Here is a 26083-nt window from a genome sequence, read left to right as displayed (position 1 = left end):
ATGCAGTTAATAGGGATGATGGACTCTTGCATTTTAATTGTCCCTTACGCAAGACTCCAAATACGTCCTTTACAAGAATGTCTAGCACAACAGTGGAACCAAGCTCAAGGTCATCTTACAGATCTGGTATTGGTGGACAGCAGCACTTTTTGCTCTCTGCAATGGTGGAGCACACAAAATCTTTCCAAAGTGTGGCCGTTCTTAGACCCGCTTCCACAAATAGTACTAACGGCGGACGCATCGCTCACTGCCCCGATAGCTCATCTCTTGAACCACACCATTCAAGGTATGTGGACCCCTCAACAAAAACTCCTCCACATCAATCACTTGGCGTTACTGCCCATATTTCTCACCCTAAAGTCTTTTCAGAAACATCTCCTAGGCAAAATTGTCCTCGTCCGGACGGACAATACAACAGCACTGTACTGAATACAAAAACAAGGGGAGGGGTGGGGCACCCTCTCTGCAGCTAACACGCCTAGCACAGAGCATTTGGAGATGGGTCATTCCTCAAAGGATATACCTCTTATCAGAGCATCTCCCTGGGATAGACAATCAAATTGCGGATCTGCTCAGTAGTCAACAACCGCAGATTCACAAATTGGAACTTCATCCGCAAGTTCGTCTTCGGTTTTTTCAAATGTGGGGCCACCCAGACATAGATCTGTTTGCCTCACATTTAAACACAAAATGCCCAACCTTCGCCTCCAAGTATCCACACCCATTGTCCCAAAGGCAATGCGATATGGATGAACTGGTCGGGCAGATTTGCGTACGTTTTTCTGCCTCTCCTGCTCATTTCGTCACTGGTGTGCAAACTCAAACAGTCTCTCACAATGATCCTGGTTGTTCCAACATGCGCCCGACAACCATGTTTCACGACACTGCTAGAACTCTCAGTAGTTTCAGCACCAAAAGATGCACCTTTCCACAAAGCTTCTCACTCAGAACCATGGAGAGATAAGACTTCCAGAACCAGCTAACTAAACCTAGTGATCTGACTCCTGAAGTCTTAGTTTGGTTACCTCAATCTCCCATCAGACTGTATGAACGTTATTAAAGAAGCTAGACGTCCTATCACTAGGGCATGCTATGCAGCTAAATGGAAAAGATTTGTTATTTACTGCAATAACAACACAATCAATCCACTAGATGCTTCAACTCAAACCATTATCTGTTCTCTCCTGCCTCTACAAGATGTAATCTGGCATACCCATCCATATGATTACATCTTGCTGCCGTAGCAGCTTACTTACAAAACAGACAACACTAGTCCTTGTTTAGGGTACATCCCATCAAAGCATTCACGGAAGGCATTAAAAGGATAATTCCTCCCAGAATGCCACTCTCCAGTATGGAATCTAAACGTTGTCCTTACTAGGCTCATGGGTCCCCCATTTGAACCTTTACATAAATGTGAGTTGCAATTCCTCACATGGAACATGGCTTTTCTTGTGGCCATCACATCTATCAGAAGAGTTAGTGAACTCCAGGCATTAACCATACAAGAACCATTTTTGCAAATACATCACATCAAAGTGGTTCTTATGACAAACTCTAAATTCTTACCTTTTGAGTTTGTGTCCCCCGATGATGCCCATCATGGTTTTGTTGAATCTCTTAACCAAACCATTGGTTTGTGGATGATATGGAGTAGTGAGCTTTTAAGTCACACCAGATGCATTCTACATTGCCTGAAGGTAGCCAGACATGAAGTTACTACCTCTGTCTGACACCGCCTCCTTAGGGAAAGTCACTCTTGAAAAAATAGTTGAGGGCTCTGGCAACTGCAGGAGCAGTGACAGTCCTAAGAGGTATAACTTCAGAGCACTAGTGGCAGGATCCTCTACCACCAGTATGAATCTGTTTCCTGATACTGTTGGAGGGTCCAGAGGGCCAACACTGTCAACACCGACCCTTTCAATGGTAACCTCAACCACTGGGGGTGCTTTGGGTAGTTACCTGCTTTGCCACTGCTTGGCAGGTAACACAGGAGTTTCAAAATACATCCCCTTCCGGTACATGTTTGGCCAATAGAAGTGGCTGACTAGCCTTCAAGTCTCGCTCTGGCCAAGATGCCCAGCTAGGGGGATGTCATGAGCCAATGAGAGTAAAAACTCTATACTGCTGGGGCACTACCACTCATAGTGGCTCCAGGTTTGGGCTCTCTGGCCTTAGTATACAGGAATCTCTCCTTTCAATAGGTCCTGTGGGAGCCACTGACGTATCCCTTTTCCTGTGCAGCAGCTTGCTGTCCCAGTCTTTCAAGAGTAGGACAGGTCTTCTCTCCTTGGCACAGCTCTTCCCTAGAAGCTCTGCCTGGTAATGGCCAAGTTCCTGGGGTTCAGTTCCCTCTGGAGTTGATAGGTCTTATCCCTTAGGAGAGGGGACAGAAGCGTATGACCGATCAGAAGCTGGCTTCCCAGACTTCTTACCTTTGGGGTTGCGAGACACTTACAGACTCCAACACCCTTTTTCACCATTAGATTTACTCTGTGCTCAGTTTTTTATACATACCCATTCAGGGATTCCCAGCATGGCTGCATTCGATCTTAGCTCTACCTCATCCCATGCTGAGGACTCGATCATTCCCTAGCAGACATTCAACAAGAATTGCAGAGGACATGATCACCTTATTGCCAGTAACCCTTCCCCACTTCCAAGGACACCATAGCCATGGAATGAGCCTTGATCACATTATTAGCATTGGTGAATGGATACATTTATCCATTCAGATACTGTTTTGGAGATGCCAGTCTTTCGGTCACCATGGTGACACTTGAACCTGTATCTCGCAGTGCTTCCACTCTAATCCCATTAATATGAGACTGTTGTCTTTTCTTCTCCAGATTAGTGTGCCATACAGCCAGGGCAACTACATTCACCCTCCTCTCTGAAACTGAAGTGGCTTCAGTGTGCTCTCTGACATGGTCATGGCACACCAGGGATCCCATCTGGAAATTCACCACTGCAGTAGGAACTGCAGGTGCAGTAGGGGGGTTACCTTTTGGGACAGATGGGGTTTTTAGTTTGGTGCCCATTGGCTTTGCAATTAAAGCACCAAGACTTCTTGGAATCCCAGTTCTTTCATTGGTACCCACTTTTGATCTGTGTATTGTCTCTGACCCTTTAGAAGACTTTGTTTTTATCTTTGGGTTGCCCACTCTCTTTTCCTTGGCGGGGGATTAGCAACCCCTTCCTTTAGGTCACCCCCTCCATCGGACTACTTTGACACCCTAGTCTTGACCTAATGGTCAGCCTTCTTTCCCAATTGTTTTGGTACGATTGGAGCTAGGCCCTTAAGGACTGATACAATTTTTCAAAAGCACAGTTACTTAATAGATGCTATTTCATAATAAGCTAGGAAAGACCATCATGGTCTTGCACCTTGGTTTTTTACTTAGAAGTCAACAAAATCTACCAAGGTCTGACTCGAAGGTTTTGCGAGTCTCTCTGAACCTGATCCTGTACTCCTCAGTGGTGAGTCAAAAGCCCTCAATCGGGGTATCTTTGAGGTCCTAAGACTCTGCATATGTTTCATTCAGTCTCGGGAGTCTTCCCTACACTTTCCAGGAAACAGCTCTGAGAGTAGAGAGCCCTAATACTTCTGGCTGAATTTCCTCATCTTCCAAGCCCTCTCAAAGTCTGTAACCCATTTGGTGATGTCATCGCCTTCTACATATTTAGGGACAGTCCCTTTAGTGATTTTTGGGTCAGAACCTTCTTTCTCCCTATTTAAAATGGTGCTGCTACCAGAGATGGTGGCTAGGCACATCTCTGCTCTTTTTCTATGGCTACGATTTTAGCCTCCAGAGCAATTCTCCTAGCTAGTTTCAGAAGTTCACAGTCCTGCTCCTCAACTTCATCTGGGGTACTACCATAAGTACTCTCAGTGGAGGAGCTGCCGGGCGGAAGGAGGGGGGGGTTGGAGGACTCCTCATCCTCAATGACCCCTCCATCCCCTGCATCCTTATGGCTTTCTTCCATTGCCATAGCTCTATCATGCTTAGCAAACAGAGTCTGTAAATGCGCTTTGTTAGGTTTAGACTGTAGGAAGCTGGGTCTGTATATACTGGACCAAAGTAAGGTATAGTGTGCACAGAGTCCAGTAGATCGCTAAAGGCTTACAGAGGTTAAAGTTGATAATACCGTACACTCTAGTTGTCACACACTCTAAGACTAAACTCAGACCAATTGATTGTGTCAACAATATTTCTTTAGTTGTATTTCATTTATAGAACTAAGCAGGACATGGTTGAGGTAAGTAAAATTGTACTTTTCAGAACAGGTTGATCAAAATATGCAAGCTGGATGAAATTGACTTACAGGTTTGTAAAACATTTAAAATCAGTTGATACTTGTAGTTACTTTGTGATTACTTTTTAGATTTATTTTTCTACTCCGTGTGATATGCCTTGATATCACACTGACATTTCCTAGACAAATATAAGTAAAGTATTTTGATATTAAAACGCAGTTGCTTAGGTTTCCGTACAAACACAACTCAACACGTAAAACTTTTTCAGAGGAAAAATAGCAATGCAATCCTATGGAGGAAAATGTGGGTATCGGTTTGCAGGTAAGCAAATGGTCTTTATGGTTAAGTTTCTGGGGTTCGAACAAGGGTTCCCCCAGGGTCACAGATGGACCCAAAGAACACCCTCAGCAGCGCTAGGGCAGCTGGCTGCAGAGTGCTAACACCCAATGTTATCCAATTGGGGATAGGGGGGCTCCGGTTGGTTGCTGCTCACAGGCACGCCCATTGGATGTGGGAGCAAAGCTCCGAAAGGTTTAGCTCAGGGCAAAGGGGATCCAAGATAACACACAAGGTGTACCCACAGCGGCACAGTGCGGCTGGGTGCAGGGTCGATGTCTGGAGCTCTGTTGGTTTCAATGGCAAAGCTGTGGTCAGAACAAGCAATGGAGGCTCGGGCATGAAGATCTTCTGGAGATGACCACTGTTTTGAGAGGTAGGTTGGGAAGTCGAGGAACCAGGACACCAAAGGTTGGCCCTCAAGGCCGTAGGGCGTCTGGTGCAGGGGTTTCTTTTTTGGCCTCTGGTTTTCCTTACCGGCTCCGGTTGCAGTCGGGTGGTATCCTCCAGATAGTGACTGCAGGTATCGTCAGGATACTTGAGGTAGGTCAGGGATCACCAGATCCCATGTCGGGATCCCTGGCGAGACCTCCTTGTGGTGTTGGGCCACTCGGGCCATGGTAGTCAGGTGCAGAGTGGTGTAGACTCGCGGATTTGACCTGAGCTAGTCAGTTGGTGAGCAAATCCAGTGCTCATGGGAGACAGTATTTTTAGGGAAGGCAGGTCAGGTCCTCTGGGTTCTGGGGGGCTGCTGGCTGCAGGTTCACCAGAGTTCCACGGGAGCAGGTCGAGGTCGGGACAGGCCGGTAGGGCTGGGACCAAGTCAGTTGGTGTCCTCCTCCTTTCAGCACGGCTCTTTCCTTCTTGTTTCTTCTTGTCTGAGGCAAAGTTCAGGGTTGCCTCTAAATACTAAATTTAGGGGTGTTACAGTACATTTTGGGACCAATGGTACACACCCTATTATACCAACCTTCTTTGGGAGGGGGCATAAGCCTAACTCTGGTTGGATGTCTCCCCCATCTTCAAGATGGCGGGGACTGAGTTGTGCTTTTCTTCGCCTCCCCCACCTGAGAGATGGGGTTAGCAAAGGTGGGCACTCAACTCTCTTCTTATCTTGGTTTACCCACCGATTCTCCTGCCCAAAGTGGGGGTTGGAACCGGTGGGAGCCATTTGCTGGGAGCAGCAAATGGCTGGGTCAGCTCACAAAGGTGGCAAGCTTTGGAAGCTTGCTCTCCGTGGACCCTGCCCATCCTGGGGGAGGAGACTTGGCACCTCTTCCCAGGATGTACTTTGTTTCAGGACCCCAAGAGCTGGAGGCTCTCGACCCAAGCGTCCAGAAACATGTATTTGGGTGGCAGTTGGCAAGCAGCCTGGACCCTCGTGTTTGGTTGTTTTTCATGGGGTATCTCTAAGATGCCCTCTGAGTGCATTTGGCATTAAATCCCATGGTGTCATCAGTGTGGGTTTAATGTGCTGAGAAGTTTGATATCACACTTCCCAGATTTCAGTAAAGCCATTATGGTGCTGTGGCGTTCGTAATGACAAACTCCCAGAGCATATACTCTTTGTGGCTTTACTGCACTTATCTAGACTATCTAAGAATGGACTTAGACATTGTAGGTGTACAGTATTCATGCACCTGTACCCTCACCAGTGGTATAGTGCACCCAGCTAGAGGGATGGATTACCTATGCCATGGCAGTGGATTGTAGGCATGTCACACAGGGATGTGTGCCATGTCGACTCTTCACTTAGCTCTGTACTAAAACACATAGCCTGCAATGGCAGTGTGTGTGCGTGTTGAGGTACAGGTCCTCCAAGGGTGGCACAATGTGCTGCAGTCCTTAGAGGCCTTCCCTGGTCACAGTGCCCTTGCCTGGTCACAGTGCCCTTGGTACCCATGGTACCTTTTACAAGGGACTTGCATGTGGCCAGAGTATTTCCAATTGGGTTTTCTACAGTACAGTTTTAGGTAAAGAACCTAGGCCATGGGTACCTGGTTGGCAGGAACCCAGGTACACATAGTCAAAGAGCATCAACATCAGCCAAAAAGTGGGTGGCAACCATGCAAAAAGGGGCACTGTCCTACAGGGGTTCTCCTTCTGGACTTAGGGTTATAGGGTGTCAAGAAGTACCACCACCAGCAGTTACTCAATACCTGCCCTGGGGCGTTCGGCTGCAGAGGTGCTGGTCTGGTTGGTAGCAGTGCATGCTATGTCTGTAAGAAGAAGGGGGGGGGCCCTATAAACAGGTTGCAGAGGGGGACTTGGGTACAAGTCTGGGAGCTCCCAACTGAGGGCTCTGGTCACAAAGGTCCTGGGAACGAGAAAGTACAGTCTGTTCGCCCCTACCCAGGCTGAGGTCCTATGTGTAAAGTGAAACATTTGGCTGGGCTCTGTGCCACCTAGGGCCTGGCGGTTGCAGAACTTCACCAGTTGAGGGTGCAAAATCAGGACAGCTGGGCCACTCTGAAAGTGGGTCCTTCTACGGCAGGGGTCTCCAAACCGGTCCTGGAGGGCCGGATCCATGCCAGATTTTTAAAATTACTACATGTATCTCAATGGGGATATCCAAAAAATCTGGAATGGATCCGGCCCTCCAGGACCGGTTTGGAGACCCTTGCTCTACAGCTTCGGTCTCGGTGTAGTTGGAATCTGGATTGGACTTTCACGGTCTTTGCTTGCTGCAGTGGGTCGGGGTCCCCAGATATTGGTCCTGTGTGGCTCCAAATGGTCCTGGTGTCCTCTCACTTAGTGGTTTGACAGATCTGACCTTCAGTGGCCTCTTCCTGTGGGGCTGCTATGTCGGGCTGGCCGGTGATCGGGAACTCTGTGAATTGGACTTTGCTCTTCGGTGCTTGCAGACTGCAGGGGAGTAGCTCAGTTGCTCCAAGGGAGATTGCTGGTAATTTGCAACGGGCTGGATGTCTACCGGGGTTCTTGGAGGTTGGTCGGCTGCAGAACAAGTCGCTGATTAAGATGGTTGCGACTTGGTGCAGGCAGGCATGGTTTGGTGCCAAAAGTCCACAGAGAGTCTTCAGTTCTCGCTATTCTCGCGGCTCTTCGTTGTCCTCTACTTCTCGATACATTGAATCTAGTTCCTGATGTCAGGGGTGCCACCTGAATACTAAATTTAGGGGCAATACAGGGAGTGACTGGTAGAAGCTGATGGGCTACTTCACTTTTAGAGAGTCTACATCTTCTATATGACCACTTCGTGTGGGAAGTGGGCATAACCCTGAACCAGAGAGTCTAACTCTACCAAAACTAAGATGGTGAAATTCTAAAAGTAGTGTCTTCATCAAATAACCTACCTTAGGGTGGAACTAGCTTGAGATTGGGACATGCCTCCTGACTAACTAATTTTCCCGCCTGTCATGGTGCCAAATGGACTCTGGGCAAAGGGTGGAATCTCCGCTATCTAGGGAAGCCTTGAGTTGCATATCAAAGGCGGCAGAGGCCTTTGAAGCCTCCTGCTGATCACTTAGCCATCCAGCTTGGAAGAGGTGACATCCCCTCCGGCCAGAGCAGGCATTGTTTCTGCCCTCCGAGAGAACAGGCTCACGCCTGCAATGGGTCAGCAACCGGTGTATGGTGGCAGGCTGGTCTACACCAGTCAGCCAGAACACTAGTAGTCTGTAGTTTTCCTGGGGTCCCCTCTAAGGTGCTCTCTGAGTGCATTCATTAATAAATCCATCACTGGAATCCGTGTGGGATTATTAATATGAGATGTTTGATACCAAACATCTCTAGTTTCAATGAAGCCATCATGTAGCTAGGGAAGTCGTAAATACCAGTGTCCAGCACATGTACTCAAAATGGCTTCCTTTTCCAATTGTAATATCTTAGAATTGACATAAACACCACAGAGGCATATCTGCCCATGCAGGTATGTCCACACTTGTAGTATGCACCTTGCCTTAGGGCTGTAAGGCCTGGTGTAGGGGTGACTTACCTATACTGCTTGCAGTGTCTGCAGGCATGGCACACTGGAGGTGTGACATGTCATATCTTCACTTTTCTCTGCACCATGGCACGCAGCATGCAATGGCAGTTGACATGTTGGTGCTGAGGGGTCTTTTAGGGTGGCACAGTGCATGCTACAGCCCTTAGGGACCCTCTCTAGCCTACTTGCCCTAGGTGAAATTTACTAGGGACTAACCAGGGGTGCTAAATGTATTTCCAATTGTGGGAACAATTGTACAAACAATTGTACAGTCTTAGGGAAAGATATTGGACACTGGTCCATGAATAGCAAAAACCCAGTGCACTTCTGTTAAAATTGCATCAGATACCATGAAAAATGTTGGGGTGACATGTCAAAAAGGGGCCCTTTCCTGCAAGGTTATGTCTGTGTTGACATATGCATGTCCTTACTGTCCTGTAAGTCACCCCAATATATCTTAGGTGGCATCAGGGCACAAGTCCTAAAAAAAGAAGTGGGGGAACTAACCTATTTAATCAGTATGCAAGTGACGTCTAGGCGCGTGACTTTACGGTGTGACACATCGCGACGCGTGACATCACAGGAAGTGGCATCACAAGAAGTGACATCCGATCTTAAGCCCACACATCTTTAGCAGGTTTGTCATGAGTACATTTGAGCACATTTTGTGCATACTTGCAAACCCTCCTAAATTTAGGTAGAAAATGCTTACTTTTGTAAGCTTCAGTTGAACCAATGTTGCCTTTTGTCAGCGTAAAGCTTCCTCTACCCATAGTGCTTTAAAAGAAAAATGTTTGAGATTGAATTATTACAACGCCCAACATGTAGTAAGCGCTATGTAAATTCTATTTATTTTGTGCAAATACTGGGAAAGATCAACATGTCTGACGTTCTTACAGTGCATGCATACTTCCTAAACAGAGCCTGAACAAAGTGAAAAGCTCCCTCTCAAGTATGTGTGTAGTGCTAATAAGGTCTGAGCCTTTGTTTCCCCTCCACTGCATTTGCTTCTAGGTGTGAGGCTCCTGACTGTTGCCAGCCAGGAAACTCGAACAAAAGGAGGCCTGATGACCCCTCAAATTCGGCCTTTGTTATGGGCCAAGCAGGAGTCTGAACTTAGAAAGCCCCCTCCTTGCCTGCACGTTGTTGTAATCTAAAGCAGACAACGTGCAGGCGCTGCTGAAAGTGTCCCAGCGTTTGGATATTACACCAGGACAAATTCAGCATCTTTTTCAGTGGGGCCCAACTTCTTGGCAGGACAGACGACGTCCACCCTGTGAAAAAAGTGTGTGAACACCGCCCACCCGCATGTACCCCCGACTCATGCCCTGGGTGACATGAAAAGATGATCGTCTGGATCACATAGGAGTAATTGCAATTAGTACATTTATTTATTGACATTAATCAGACAGTTCCTAAAACATATTTCTTTGTACTCCTGGTTAGGGGATATACAATGCATGGCCTCCAAGGTAGTGACCCACTAGTGGAGTAATGCCTCATAATGTAGTCTGGGAGTTCAGTTCATAGACTTTGGGTCTTGTGGTTACTTAGTTGCTGTTGATGTTTCTGTTTCTTCTATGAGTGAAATCATTGGTTTCTCTAAGTTCAGTGTACCTGCCTTTCTGTTTGCGCCTTGGGGTAGGTCGTAAGTAGTGAATCCCTGTTGTTATGGGTTCCCTTAGTCATTTGTGTTTTATTCTTGATGGTGGATAGTTTTTTTTCTTAGCTTTTTTTCCAGACTGAATAGGTCTGCTTTTGTGTTGTAGTCTGTGATTCGGCTACAATTCCTACGTTAGTGTAGAAATTTGCTAAAAGGTAACTTTTCACATAGTGGTTGAGGGTAGAAAGTGTTGAATCTTAACTGGATGTTTCAGTCCATAGGTTTATGCTACATATCATTTGCAAAGAAAACGTCTATCTAGAAAGATCTTTACATACAAGAAGGCTATTTCCTGGTTACTGGTGTCTGTGAACATAAAAAAGGTTCCTTAGTGTTAATCCATTTAAGGGAGTCATTGGCTCTCTCTTGCATGCAAGGCCAGATAATGAGAACATCATCGATTTTATCTCTCCTAAATGCGTTTATTATTGCAGAGAGGGTAATTCGAACCAAATACATGTGTTTGTTCAAGTTAGTGATTCTGGTGGCCAAGGCACTTCCGATGTAGGTCCTAAGTACCTGAAGAAACAGGGTGCCTTCAGGTTCAAAAACGTTTCGTATTAGAAGGACTGCTAGTAGGCATTACATGTGTCTAGCCATGTGTGCCATTAGTGCTTGGCGGATTTTCAAGTGTAAACTGTTTCTATCTGGAGAATGTGTAGTTTACAAACCTGTTCTAAAAAGAAATAGAGAAAGCAGAGCATGTAACGATGGTAGTTAAACAGCTGCACACCTCCATCGCTGGAAAGTTGTCGGGAAATCACTGTTTAACAAAAGTTGAACTTTCAACTTTGAGACCATGACGGAGCAGAGACACATGGATAAAGTGTCACCTACTATTCTTTTAAAGTTGTCTCCTGCCTCCAAAATACTCTTGGGTCTTGTTGGGTTAGGCTTTTACTGTTTGATTTAGTCATGTTACATAGAATGTGAATTGAATTATTTTAAATAGTGACTGAACTGTGAATGCAGAGCAGTAAGGATACCTTGTCAGAGATAGCCACTTGTGCAAATCTCCTTTTTTTTCAGGAAACATTGATGAGGCAGGAAGAATTTTAAAATCCTTTGAAGAGTCTGTTGAAAGCCTAGCGATGGTCCGTTTACGAAGAGTAAGCCTGGAGCGGCGACATGGAAATTTAGAGGAAGCAGAACGCTTGCTTCAGGAAGCAATGGCAAATGCCAAATCTAATGGCGAGTCCTCATTTTATGCCATCAAGCTTGCTCGCCATCTCCTCAAAATTCACCATGATCTTCCAAAAGCAAGGAAAGTGCTGGACGAAGCCATTGAGAGAGACAAAGTATGTGGTAATTGTTCTAGGCTAAAATTAGCACCTCAGTGCTGTATTGTTCCAGGGATACAAATGGTTCTCTAATACCTTGCTGTTAAAATATTGTAGAACTCCCCAATACCTATGTAAACTAACTGCTTCCCAATGGGGGGGGGGGGGAGAATATGGGAGAATGCCAAGACTCTGTATTGGTGCTAGTCAGCACATGTAAGATTTTCTGCTTTGTGAATATGAGTTTTTAATTTTAACATGCTTCTTTCCAGTAAAATTTGAGTTATTGTTCATATTCATTAATTAGAATAAAATCATTGCATTGTCCTTCCTCTCAAAACGAAGTATGAATGTCTGTTCATTAGGCACACTTGGTGTAAGCAGGGTATCTCAGGTTGGAGGTTTGAAATATTTTGTCAAGCACTTCACCCATGCAGGTCTAAAGCTTTAGGCTCTCAATTTAATGTTTCAGCATACCTTTTTGTCTACGTTTTCCTTCAACATTTTTCCGAACATTGTGACCTACCATGTAGTTATAGTACCCACATTGTCATACCCTCATTCCCTTTGGACCTTATTGCTGAAGTACTTGCTCTGTTAAAAGAATCCTCCCATTCTTGCATTCCGTGGGGGTCTTCCTAATTTCCCATCTGCTTTCCTCCGGAGTCTTTTCTACTTTATTTTGGCAGTTGCGCTGTTTTATAAATCAAGTAAATTGTTTTCTCAAACCACCTCCTATGTAAACAGCCATATCTCAAATGTCAGGATTTTAATTGGTGGATCTACTACCCAGTGCAGGATTTGATATTGGTGATATCTTTGTTGAGCTACTCAATTGGTTTTATACCCTACGTGCCATATGCATATTAAAGTAATTTGCAGTCTTTGTGCATTCAGCAATATGATTCTCGTTCATAAATGATGCAAAGTCCGAATTATTTGCTGCAGGAAAGAACAGCGATTGGAAACAGTGTAAGCCTGTTTCACAGTTACTCTGTCCCACACTGCCAGAGTAGCTCTAGTAACGGCGGACGAGTAAAGAACCCTGCTTTAATGCTTCCTTTTGAAACATGGGATTTTCCTTATATGCTTGTCCACAAGAATTATGCGGCACAGTAAATGATACAGCAAGAAAGGGAAGAGTATGCAAGGTAATGTGGCACAATTTGTAGCAGTTGGGCAAGGGTTCCACTTCATTAGTATTAGTTTAACATCAGTCTATAATTGTAGACTTCATGAACTTCTCTTGCCTCGTATTGGGTATCTAATCTAGACATTTGATAGCAAAGGAGTTCCTCCCAGTCCTATTATGTTGAAATTTCCCTACCTGATCGACCCTGTATCGCTTTCAAGATCTCTCATGATTATTTAGTGACTTTGCCCTTGTGTTTTTGTTGGATGCATTTCCGCAAAGCCCCCATGCCTGGTTTCCATCCAAAGATTTAAGTTTGAGGCATGTGAGCTGTAGATCATACTCGTACATAGATCTCCTTCTAGTGTTGAGCCTGGATGTTTGCACTTTGTTTTTCTTTGAAGAAGTCTTCCTAGTCACAAGGTAGGTGACTCCTCCTTTGTGTGATTGTGCGTATGGTCATCGACTCCATCTTCAGATAGTTTTTTTTCCGCCATCGGGTTCGAATGTTACTCTGTGCGCTCCGGTTCAACGCCGATCCTTCGATTTCTCTCGGTGCATAGAATACTCACCCTCTACGGTATTGTTTCTCATCGCGTTCTGCAATCTTGGCATATCTTGTTGATTGATAAAACCCTATTTCGATCAGAGAGCTTGTGGTAGGCCGTTGGGCCTAGCACCCGGTTCGACTTGCAGTCGATGGAACAAACTCCCTTTAAATTTTGTCCTCGGTGCCGCGCAAACTACCCGCACACCGACTCACACGAAGTATGCAATCTGTGTTTGTCACCAGAACACAGTGAACTGGACTGCGACATGTGCCGAGTTTTCCGCTCCAAATGACTCTTCGCGACCATCTAGCTCAACGACGCGACATGCAGAGCCAACACACAGGCTCCATTCCGGACCTCTTTGGACCTGAATCTGATGAAGAAGCCGGCGACACTATCGGAGCTGAGGAGGAACAGGAACAGATCTCCCTTTCCGATGATGGCGCCGACCAGGATGAAGACATCCCGCATGGACAACGTACTGTAAATACAGTCCCTAATTCGCCCGGACTCCCAAGCCATCGGGCCCCAGTCAGCACAGAGACCACACTTCCGACGCCCCGCCTTCTGGCTCTTCACCAAAGCCTACCAAAAAGTCTTCCGGCTCTGAAAAGCCCCATTCCAAGTCTGGCACCGAGCCACAGCCTTTGGGGTCGAAGACCAAATCCAGCTCCGACCATCACCACGGCACGGAAAACCACCTCGGATCCGAATATATCAAATCCGAAACAGTCGGCACCGAAACCTTTGACGCCAGAACAGACTGATACTCCAAAGTCACCTAAAAAGCATAGTTTCGGTGATCCGCTCGAAAAACTGGACCCAAAACAAAAAATTTTGGTCATACATCCATAAACGGGACACATTACCACTAAGGTGACTCTAAAGACAGAGGCTAATACCGAAGAAGAATGTCACATTCCAGTGAGGAAGAGAATTATTGGAACAAACCGTTCTCTTCCAGGGGATCCTCATCAATAGTCATAAGCATTAGAATATTCCCGCCCATGTGCGGGACCCCGGAAACACTATATTATATGTGCCCCACATATAAATACACAAAAACAAGCAATAGCAGCCAAATCACATTAGAGCTGAAATATGCTGTGAAGAATTTCCACCATACATGAAAAATAAGCATTAGAAACAGGAGAAAACACCAAAGTTTGTTTAAGAATTGTTTTAATGCTCAGAAAGCAGTAGAAATTCTCAGAACTCACTGGAAGCATAGGAAGCTCCCAGGCTGCATTGCAAACACACAGTCTAACAAGACTGAAAAGCTAACCTGTAGCTAAATAGCAAAAAACTGACACTGTGCCTTTAAGGCACTCATGACCCCCTGTATCCCATCATGCCTCAGGAGTGGCAGTTAGGTCAGTTGTTCTTTCCGGCTCCTTCAGTGAAGGACCCTGGTTACACAGCTCCACTACTTTTTCTGTTTTTTACAGAAAAATTGCTTCTTTTGACAACTTTTGCTCTTACTTCGACGTCTTAGATCTAGTCAAGTAAGATACTGCTTGTTTTGAGCAGTTTGGAGGGCTTTTTCCTCTGAAAAAATGCCTTCTCTCTTTGATAAATGTCCTTCTTGTAACAGCAAGAAGGCCAAGACAGACAGCTCTGTATTGTTTGCCTGCCTGAAGACCATGATCCAGAGACCTGTCCTCATTGTGAGCACCTGTCAGGAAGGACTCTCAAAGACAGGGAGAGGATTCGGATTTATGGCCTGGCTCACAGAGCTTCGAGAGGGAGATCTCCAGTGAAGAAGGGCTCCAGGAAGACCCATTCCTCTTCAAAGAAGTCTTCACACCCTTCTACTTAAGCGTCGAGCTCGGCGCTGAGAAAATATCCACAGGTGGAATTTTCCTCTTCGAAGCTGCCGTCGACGGCGGGCTCGCCGTCAGGAGGAAGACCAGGTACGTCGACGACATCGAGGGCACCGGCACCGTCGGCGAAGTCCCCTCCGCCATCGTCAACCGGGCGGCGATCGGCGTCGAGGAAGGCTACTCCGCCGCCGTCAACCGGGCGACGGCCGGCGTCGAGATCCATTACTCCTCCGCCGTCGTCAACCAGGCGACGACCGGCGTCGAGGGACGTCACCTCGCCGTCGTCAACCGGGCGACGACCGGCGTCAAGAAGGGTGACTCCGCCGTCGACGGTGGCTCGTCGATCGGCGTCGGACGCAGTCTCCGTCGGTGCGGCAGCAGCGCTCGGCGTCGAGGGTGCCCAATACCCCTCCGCCGTCGTCGCACAGGCGTTCGACGTCGAGACAAGGCTCTACGTCGGCGACTGACCATCGTCGCTCGACGTCGAGGCAGGAAGCTCCGTCGACGACAAGACATCGTCGTTCGACGTCGAGGGAGAAGCATGCGTCGGCGACAGGACATCGTCGCTCGACACCGAGGTCACCGTCGACGACCGGACACCACCGTTCGACGTCGAGGCAGGAAGCTCCGTCGACGGTTGCTCATCGCCGCTCGATGTTGAGAGATTACGAACACTCTCATGGACATTCGAGGTCGAGGTTGTTTGACCCTCCGACTCCTCGGAAGCGGTCGGCTGCTAGAAGTGAGCGCTCGACGTCGAGGCACTCTGATACGATCATGGTGACAGAATCAGCTTCTCACCATTCATCTTATCGGTCCTCGGGCTCCTCTACTGCGCATTCAAGATCCAGGAGCCCTATACACAGGACTCCTGAACGCCGTCCAGATCCTTCAGCGGGGCGCATCAGACTGTCACCTAGATGGTACAGATCCCTGGACCATTGGCGAGACGATGGGGCTACCAAGCGGATGCAGGAGTATGCCACCCCACACCACAGGTCACCCCTCCAGAACCTGGTGGAGGAGATGGACAAGAGTAGCCCTCCCAGGCGCTCAACGCCTGCGAAGCTGCCCACCAAGGCGCCAAGAAGGTCCCGTTCGCCTGCAAGGAAAGCTAGGCGGGATGATCGGGGAAGGTCTAGATCACCTGCAAAGGATCCTAGACTGGAAGGTCGAAACCGGGGCAGATCTCCTGTGCGGTCACCGACCAAATCCCCCAGGGCGTCCCGATCCCCTAGAAGAGAACATCGGGCAAGAGATCGGGTCAGATCTCGCTCTCCTAGACGGGAGGAGCGCTCCAGGAGGTCGCGGGAGCGGAGACGCAGTTCTCACCATCGACATAGACGCACTCCGTCTACCTCATCCACTTCATCTACCAGATCGTCCAAGAGGGACTACTCACTGACTTTAACGGACAGTCCAACGTCCAGGTCCTCCCCAGTGGATGATATTGGCACGTACCTGGACGTTCTGCAGAGAGGTGCGCTTAAGCTGAACATCGAGATGTCTGTCCCTCAAGTGACGACGACAGTCATTTTCGAAACCTTGCACAAAAAGGCCATCTCCAGACCTCTGCTGCCTTTGGTTCCGGGGATTATGGACCCTGTCAAGGAAGTTTTCCTAACCCCAGCAGCAATCAGAGCAGTGCCAGCGCGCATTACCAAGAAGTACAAACCGGCGGCTTCTGACCCGGTGTTTGTGAGGTCTGACCCTCCGGCGGACTCTGTTATCGTGGCAGCGGCAAGGAAGACACATGCGGTGGCTGGTTCATCTTCAGTCCCACCAGATAAGGACAGCAAGACCCAAGACTCCTGGGGTCGGAAGGTTTGCAACTCTGCTGCTTCCACTCTTAAGGTCGCCAGTGCGGCTGCGCTCCTGGGTCGGTATGACAGAGCCTTATGGGACTCGATGGAAAGATTCAAAGCCAAGCTGCCGAAAGAGGACCAGCAGGACTTTGAGGAAACTGTTACAGAGGGGTGTCTGGTGGCTAACCAGATCAGCACGGCCGCGGATGGGGCGGTGCTTTCGGCTCATTCCTATTCCCATGGAGTTTGTGCCAGAAGATCGGCCTGGTTGCGCCTTACAGGTCTAAAGCCGGATGCTCAACATCGGATTCTGAATCTCCCCTTTTCGGGTTCCGCTCTCTTCGGGGAACACGCGGACGAGGAGATGACCCGAATGAAGACTGAGCTGGACACGGTGAAGGCGGTGGGCTTGGAGAAGAAAAAGGAATTCAAGCGCCGCTTCAAGTCCAACAGGGGGAGAGGTGCCCAGCAGAGGGTCCAAACCCCTCAGTGGTCCCAGAACAAAGCTCAGGGAAAACCCCAGTTTCGTGGTAAGCCCAGCAGGGGCAGAGGGGGCCACCAGCAGTCCTCCAACACCACGAGAGGAGGGAAGGCCTGAACAGTGGCTTCCTCTGACGCCGTTGCCCACTCCAGTGGGAGGAAGTGCTTCGCAACACCTGGCAGAGTGGGTCAGCATCACAAGAGATTAGTGGGTGCTGAATATACTGCGAAATGGATACAGGATAAGTTTCCGTGCTCTTCCGAAGAGCGTCCCTCCGAAGAGCTCTTGCCCTCACCAACTGAGCTTGCTCCGACGAGAGGTAACAATCCTGCTGCAAAAAAGAGCGATAGAAGAAGTTACTCGCGCTCTAAGAGGCAAGGGAGTTTACTCCAGATATTTCCTTGTCCCCAAAAAAGATCGGGAGGACAAGTTCAGACCCATACTCGACCTACGACTCCTAAACAAGGTTATCGTCAAGGAAAAATTCTGCATGTTGGCGCTTCACCAAATATGTCCTCATCTACAAGCCGGAGATTGGATGTGTTCGGTGGATCTACAAGATGCGTACTTTCACATCCCGATTGCGCAGCAACATCGAAAGTACCTGAGGTTTGTCGTGGGGAGCAAACACTACCAGTACAAGGTGTTACCCTTCGGTCTCAAGTCCGTACCACGAGTCTTCACCAAATGCATGGCAGTTGTGGCGGCTTTTCTTCACAAGAAGGGTCTCTTCGTTTATCCGTATCTGGACGACTGGCTCCTGAAGGGTCCATCTCCGGTGCGGGTAGCGCAAGATCTGCATCTGTGCCTGCAACAGCTTCACGGGCTCGGCCTCCATGTGAACCTGGAGAAGTCGGTCCTGCGACCTACGCAATCCATCCACTACCTAGGCTCCGTTCTAGACACAAGCGTGGGAAGAGCGTTTCCTTCGGAGGAGAGACTTTCTTCCATGAACCTGAAATGTGGGATTCTGCTAGAGTCTCGACCCCCAACGGCGCGGCAGGTGGCGTCTCTGCTGGGTTCCATGGCGTCCTGCATTTTTCTCATCCCGCACGCCAGGTTGAGAATGCGTCCTCTGCAACAGACCCTGGAGGATCAGTGGGACCAGGCAACAGGTCGTTGGGAGGACCGTATCCATCTTTCCCAAGCGACAAAAGAGTCCATCAGATGGTGGACTCGGAGACACAATGTGATGCCTTTTCATCAGCCCATTCTGTCTCAATCTATAGTGACAGATGCCTCCCTGCACGGCTGGGGAGCACACATGGGTCCGCTTCAGATTCAAGGCTGGTGGTCTGCACAGGAGCAGACTTACCACATCAACATGCTGGAACTCAGAGCGGTGTTCCTGGCTCTCAAGGCTTTCCTGCCAGCGATCACCTCCAACTCAGTCCTGGTTCAGACGGACAATACAACAACCATGTTCTATCTGAACAAACAAGGAGGCACAAAATCTCGCCCACTGTCTCGGGAGGCTCAGACAATATGGCATTGGCTCCTCGCTCGAGGTCTCACGGTGGTGGCAGTGCATCTTCCGGGCGAGTTGAACGTCAAAGCAGACGCACTCAGCAGGCACTTCGAAGATCAGCCAGACTGGGTGCTAAACGACGAAGTGGTGGAAGGACTTTTTCGTTGCTGGGGACGTCCGTCCATAGACTTGTTTGCAGACGACGAAAACGCCAAGTGCCATGTCTTCGCGTCCAGGTTCCACAGGCCAGGGACGCAGAGGAACGCTCTTCTGCTGGATTGGGCAGGAATGTTCGCGTACACGTTTCCTCCCCTAGCTCTGATCCCGAGGGTGGTTTCCAAGCTCCTCAGGACGAACATGGAAATGATCCTGATTGCCCCAGACTGGCCTCGGCAGTGTTGGTATCCGGACCTTCTACATCTATCTGTGTGTCCACACAAACGACTTCCTTGCAGGTCAGACCTGTTGAGCAAAATGAACGGGAGGATAATGCATCCCAACCTCCCATCATTGAACCTAACAGCATGGCTCCTGAGGTCCTGCAATACGGACATTTGAACCTGCCTCCAGACTGCATGAGCATTTTGAGGGAGGCTAAGAGGCCGTCCACGAGAGCATCCTACGCCTTCAAGTGGAAAAGGTTTTACTTGTGGTGTAGGGATCATCATTTAGATCCTGTTAAAGGGCAGGAGGACGTCATCTTACCATACCTCCTCTCCCTCGCAACAGCTGGTTTAAAGTACGCTTCCATTAGAGTACATTTGTCAGCTATTGTGGCCTATAGGAAGTCCCCTGACCAGGTGTCTTTCTTTCAGGTTCCTGTGGTCAAGGATTTCCTTCAGGCTTTGAAGAAGGTGTATCCCCCTGTGCGAAATCCTTCTCCTCCGTGGGAATTAAACCTAGTTCTATCAAGGTTAATGTCTCCGCCTTTCGAGCCCATCCACAAGGCTTCCTTACAACATCTCTCTTGGAAGGCAGCTTTTTTGGTGGCAATTACCTCTGCGCGCAGAGTCAGTGAGATACAAGCGCTCTGTGCAAAGGAACCTTATACTGTATTCCACCATAACTAGGGCTCACCCATCCTTCTTGCCTTAGGTCATCTCTGATTTTCATATAAATCAGTCTATTTCCCTTCCTTCCTTTTTTCCAAATCCTACGACCCCGGCTGAGCGGTCTCTTCACTCCTTAGATCTTAAAAGAGTGCTTAAGTTTTATTTGGAAAAGACTAAAGGGATTAGGAAAACGGACCAACTGTTTGTGAACTATGGTGCAATGAGAACTGGCTTTCCTGCAGCAAAGAGGTCCATTTCCAGGTGGATTGTCTCTTGCATTAAGTTGGCCTATCAACTAGCAGGAAAACCTTTGTTGATGTCTCCAAAAGCGCATTCCACTAGAGGGAAGGCGGCTACAGTGGCTTTCTTGCATGACGTTCCCATGTCCGAAATATGCAAGGCCGCGACCTGGAAATCAGTACATACCTTTACGAGGCATTACTGCCTCGACTCTGATTCCAGGACTGACACTCAAGTGGGGCAAGCCTCCTTGAGGAATCTGTTTGGGTAGTCTGTTTTTTGTCTACTCACGCTTATTGATGCACACAAGCATTTCTAGCCAGATATGACTGTGCATATTGGGATGAAACAACTCATCCAATTTCTACCCCAAGAACACAAATCTAAAGTGCAAGACCTGGTACGTGAGCGGCAATTAATTTCAAACAATCAAATTAGGTGCTCCCTTATGCTGCCGATACATCTGCCGGAGTGGTGAACACTAGTGTCCTTTTAAGAAGACATGCCTGGCTACGCATATCAGGGTTCAAACCTGAGGTTCAAACCTCCATTTTGAACACACCTTTGGTAAGGTGGTAGAGTCTTCTCTTAAGAAGATGAAAAAAGATACTGAAGTGGCTAAATCTATGGAAGCTCATAAGTCTACACAAGGCCGTGGTTTCTTTCGGCACTCTTTCTATCGGGCAGGGTCCAAATATGCTTCCTATGAAACTGCATCCACCTATAAGGGCAATAACCAACCCTCAGGTTCCAAAACTTACTTCAGAGGGGGTTATAGAAGAAAACGGCAGAGGTAGAGGCTTGAACACATGTACCTCCCCCTCAAATACAAAGTAGTGACTTGCCCATAGTTCCCCCTGACCACTTAACGTGTGTGGTGTGTGTGTGTGTGTGTGTGTGTGTGTGTGTGTGTGTGTGTGTGTGTGTGTGTGTGTGTGTGTGTGTGTGTGTGTGTGTGTGTGTGTGTGTGTGTGTGTGTGTGTGTGTGTGTGTGTGTGTGTACACGTGTGTGTGTGTGTGTGTGTACGCACGTGTGTGTGTGTGTGTGTGTGTGTGTACGCACGTGTGTGTGTGTGTGTGTGTACACACGTGTGTGTGTGCGTGTGTGTGTGTGTGTGTGTGTGTGTGTACACACACACACAATTACTGCCTGGAGTTCATCATCAACACTCCTCCAAACAATCCCCCAAAGTCGCACAAGCTTTCACCGGATCTCCTACACCTCAAACAAGAGGTAGAATCCCTAATACTATAACAAACTATAGAGCCTGTGCCACCACAACATCAACAGTCGGTGTATATTCCTTTTACTTCCCAATTCCCAAAAAGGACGGCTCAGACCAATATTAGATCTCAGAGAACTAAAGTTTTACATACAGTCAGACCATTTCCACATGGTAACACTTCAACACGTACTACCTCTTTTGCAAAAGGGCGACTTTCTGTCCACTCTAGACTTAAAGGACGCCTACTTTCACATTCCAATCCACCTGGCTCACAGGCAATTTCTCAGGTTTGTGGTAGCAGGTCAACATTACCAATTCAAGGTACTCTCATTTGGAGTCACCAATGCCCCCAGGGTTTTCACAAAGTATCTGGCGGTAGTAGCTGCGCATCTAAGACAAAGCATTCATGACTTCCCAAACCTGGACAATTGGCTCACCAGTGTCGCCACATATCAACAATGTCGCAAGCATACTTCCATAACTATTCATTTGCTTCACCAGCTGGGGTTTACAGTCAATCTGCCAAAAATCAAATCTTCAGCCAGCTTAAACTCAGATCTATCTAGGAGCCACTTTGGATACTCAAAGGGCGCTCTCGTTTCACAACGCAGCCAAAATGCGAGGCATTCATTATCCTGTTTCAAGCCAGTCAGTCGCGTCCAGCTTGAGTTTTTATGCAGCTGTTGGGAATGATGGCGTCTTGCATCATGATCGTTCCACATGCCAGGCTGCACATGATTCCACTTCAAGAATGCTTAACCATTCAGTGGAACCAGTCACACTTTCTATTAACCAATCTAGTGTTGGTAAGCGGCCGTACTCATTAATCTCTGCAGTGGTGGAACAACCAAAATTTGTCAAAAGGACGACCGTTCATAGACCTGGTTCCACAGACCGTATTAACAGCGGACGCGTCCCTAACTGGCTGACAAGCTCATCTTCAACAACACACAGCACAAAGGCTGTGGAGCCACCAGCCAAGTTGCTCCACATCAATTATTTAGAGCTGATGGCAATCTCTCTAGCTCTCAAAACCTTTCAAGATCACCTGACTGGCAAAGCTGTCTTGGTCCTTCACATGGGATCTGTTTGCAACCCCCCCAAAACGCAAAATGCCAAAGCTTCACCTCCAGGTATCCACACCGGTTATCCAAGGGCAATGCTCTATGGATGAACTGGTCAAGGATATTTGCTTACGCTTTTCCGCCCTACTCATTCTCAGGCAAACATCTCACGCTAATCCTGGTAGCTCTAACATGGACACATTAACCCTGGTTCACAACCCTGTTGGATCTCCCTCCGGTACCGCATCAAAAATTAAATTTAACTCCCAGTCTCCTCTCACAGAGCCATGGAGAAATCAAACACTTAGATCCCAAACAATTGAACCTGGCGATCTGGCCCCTGAAGTCATAGAGTTTGTTTATCTGAACCTTCCACAAGACTGTATGAACATTATTAAGGAGACCAGAAAGTATACCACAAGAGCGTGTTAGGCAGCCAGATGAAAGCTATTTGTTCTCTGTTGCAATAACAATAACATCAACCCTCTTGATGGTTCCATACAAAACATTATCTGCTTCCTGTTACATTTGCAGCAGGCATCTTTGGCCTATACATCCATCAGACTGCATCTAGCTGTAATTGCAGCCTATCTTCAAAATAGGCAACATTTATTGCTCGTTAGAGTGCCTGTAATCAAAGCGTTTATGGAAGGACTGAAAAGAGTTATTACCACCAAGATTTCAAGCTGCCCCAGTGTGGAATCTTACTATAGTCCTCACAAGGTTAATGGGCCCACCGTTTGAACCCATGCACAAATGTGAACTAAAATTCCTTACTTGGAAAACAGATTTCCTCATTGCGATCACTTCATTAAGGAGCGTGGGTGAACTTCAGACTCTAACCATAGAAGAACCCTTTTTCCAGCTATTCAAAGGTAGTGATTCTTCATACCAATCCCAAATTCCTACCTTAATTAATATCTGCATCTCACCTAAATCAGTCCGTTGAATTACCAGTTTTCTTCCCTCAACCTGACTGTTTCAGAACGAGCTCTACACATCTTAGAGCACTATTGAATTACCCTGAAAGAACAAAATCTTTTCGTAAGACCAAACAACTTTTTGTTGCTTTTGCACCACCTCACAAGGACAATCCTATATCCAAATCCGGTATTGCTAGGTGGATCGTTAAATGTATTCAGATTTGCTATGCAAAAGCCAAAAGGACTCTAACAGTAATCCCTGGAGCACATTCCACTCGTAAGCTAGGAGCTACTATGGTTTTCTTAGGAAACATCCCTATTACTGACATCTGTAAAGCTGCAAAGCTGCAACATGGTCCACACCCCACAGATTCACCAAGCACTATTGTGTAGATGTGTTAGCCAGACAACAAACTAATGTGGGCCAAGCAGTAATTAAAACACAATTTCAGACCCCTCCGTCAGATACAGGAAAGCCACCACTTAAGGGAGCCTGCTTTATAGTCTATGCATAAACATGTGATCTATATCTCACATGCCTTGAACGGAAAATGCTACTTACCCAGAATGCATCTGTTATTGGCATGTAGAGCTGTAGATTCTCATGCGCCCACCCACCTCCCTGGGTACCTGTAACTGCTGTAGTTGTCTTGTTACTATTCATACATACACATGGCCATCTCTATTCTTTACTACTACTACTACTCCATTCTCTTTCCCTCTGGGGGAAATGAATCTGTAGATGGAGTCGATGACCATGCGCACCTACCTCGTGACTAGGAAGACTTCTCCGAAGAAAAACAAAGTGCAAAGATCTGGGCCCACACTAGATGTCGATCTATGCATTAGCATGAGATTCTACAGCTCTACATGCCAAGAACAGATGTCTACTGGGTAAGTAGCATTTTCATATTCCACTATTGGATTGGGAAACAGCGATCCGTACAGAACACTAAGAAGACAATGAAGTAGTTGAGATAAAAGAGGCATTGAGATTTAGAGTGGACATTTTAGTGCAGAAAATCGCCACAAAAACAGTTTGAATGCAAGTTATTCAGTGGGTCTTCCAAGACGTATGTCGGAAAATGCACGTGGGTGGTGGTGAGAGACATTTAAAATGCTTTTTAAAGATCCTGCCCACATTGACACCAAAAACGTGCCAAAATAAGCAAGCACACAATGTGTAAACTTTGTCTTCCCAAGAACCTAAGTCCTAGGGGTGAAAGGCTTGTGAGGAATTCTTCCCTATGACCCTTAAGGAAAGGGAGAAGCAGAAGAGGGCCCACTACACCATGATTAAAGCACACCTCAAAGAAGTTTTCCAAAAGAGGTGGTACTGTTGAGTGATTAGGAGATTCCTAAAGAAGCAGAGGTGGTGCCTGGGAGGGGTCCAACTTTGAAGAATTTTGCCATTGAAATCAAGGAAATGCCCAAAAAAATCCAGAGTACATACAGTCCTCCAAGAGACGCATACCCACACTACCCCAGGGTCACAGTCCCCATTGCATCTGTTAACATGAGTTTACTAGCGAGCGCCCCTCCGCCCCCACAACTTACTAGTTAGTCATTCATCTTTCCGCTTTTTATGCAAGTCCGCTTCTGTTTCAAATGGGTCTTTGGCTCTGCTGCTTACCACGGCAAATGTTGTAGTGGGTCATCCTTCACTTACTTTCCCTTTTGTATGTTCACCCTTGTCCGGAGGTTTTTCTGTGTGTCTGGTTCTGCATTATCGCTGTCCTCATCGGCTTGACAAAGGACAATCAGGGCCACTTTGATGGTCCTCATGACCCACTTTCCCTCAAGCCACTCAAAAATCAAACAAGTGTTAACCTATTAAGGTTTTTCTCATTTTTGCTGGTGATCAGCAATTGATCTGAAGAGTCTTCTCTCCTTTATTGGGTTGCCAGATCCTAGAAGATGTAAAGCCTTTGACAATGAAGGACAGCTTCTTATTTCACATGTTTATTTCATCAGTTCCTCTTTCTCCTCCAAGAAATGCACTCTGGCCAGGATATCCGGAGGGCTGCCAGCTCTGGGATTCTCAGAGCCCATGCTGCTTGTGTGATCCAGTCTTCTTCGCAGGTCATCTGGGCAATCTTCGATTAAGTGCAAGTGCTCTGTACTAAATTTCTGGCTAACATGAGAAAAGGCCCTACTCGGAAGTCCTTTTATTGTAATATTTCTGCTATCGGTTTTCCATATATTCTTGTTTGAGGTATAAGTTGACAGCTTGATCTCGGAGATTCTGAATTAGCCTCATGTGATGTGACTCTGCCATATGATTGTGCGCTGTTTTCAATAGGTCATCCACCAAGGAGTCCAAGTTGTCTTAGTTCAATGAAGTAGGCTTCTTCGTGAACTTTAATATGTCTTGTTTCACCTTTAAAATCTGTAAGGGACTGCTGCATGAACTTGGGGGCGATGTCCACCAAAGGAATCTGCTGTGGGTCATCCCAGGGAGAGTATATTCCTTACAGATATGTTGACTTTTCTTTTTTGGGAATAGTTTGCGTGTTTTCATTCCAGTTTCTCTCGACTTCATGCTTTTCTCAGGTCCCTAGATAATGTATGAAGTACAGCATCAGGATAAAACACATTACCAGCAGCACCCCTTGAAGCCTACAAATGTGCAACCTTGCTTCTCCCTACGTTCAAATCTTCATTAGCAGTGACCAATACTTTGTGGGGGCCACTCCATTCGCTTTCAGTAGTTTGGAGAGAAAAGGGCTGATCCACATACCCATTCAGAAACACACTTACCTAGAGCAGCTGCTTTTCCACAACTAATGGTAGGAAGTGTTTTCTTCTGGTTGCATAATGTCAAACTTGTGCTTT

The 26083-nt window shown here is 47.2% G+C and overlaps 1 protein-coding gene across 2 annotated transcripts in view; it reads left to right on the top strand.

Annotated features, from left to right (window-relative positions):
- The window catches only part of PRPF39 (pre-mRNA processing factor 39), a 508214-nt gene that overhangs the window by 346681 nt on the left and 135450 nt on the right, over positions 1 to 26083 (top strand). For both annotated transcript variants that reach the window (XM_086937261.1, XM_086937262.1), the window contains one exon: positions 11233 to 11501. In XM_086937261.1, the coding sequence (XP_086793387.1) occupies positions 11233 to 11501 (269 nt within the window). The remainder of the gene's footprint in view (positions 1 to 11232; positions 11502 to 26083) is intronic.

Source organism: Lissotriton vulgaris, chromosome 9, assembly GCF_964263255.1.
Source record: "Lissotriton vulgaris chromosome 9, aLisVul1.2, whole genome shotgun sequence".
In the NCBI taxonomy this organism is placed as follows: domain Eukaryota; kingdom Metazoa; phylum Chordata; class Amphibia; order Caudata; family Salamandridae; genus Lissotriton; species Lissotriton vulgaris.
Note: the sequence above shows the minus strand (reverse complement) of the source record. Positions and strands in the feature narration are given on the sequence as shown.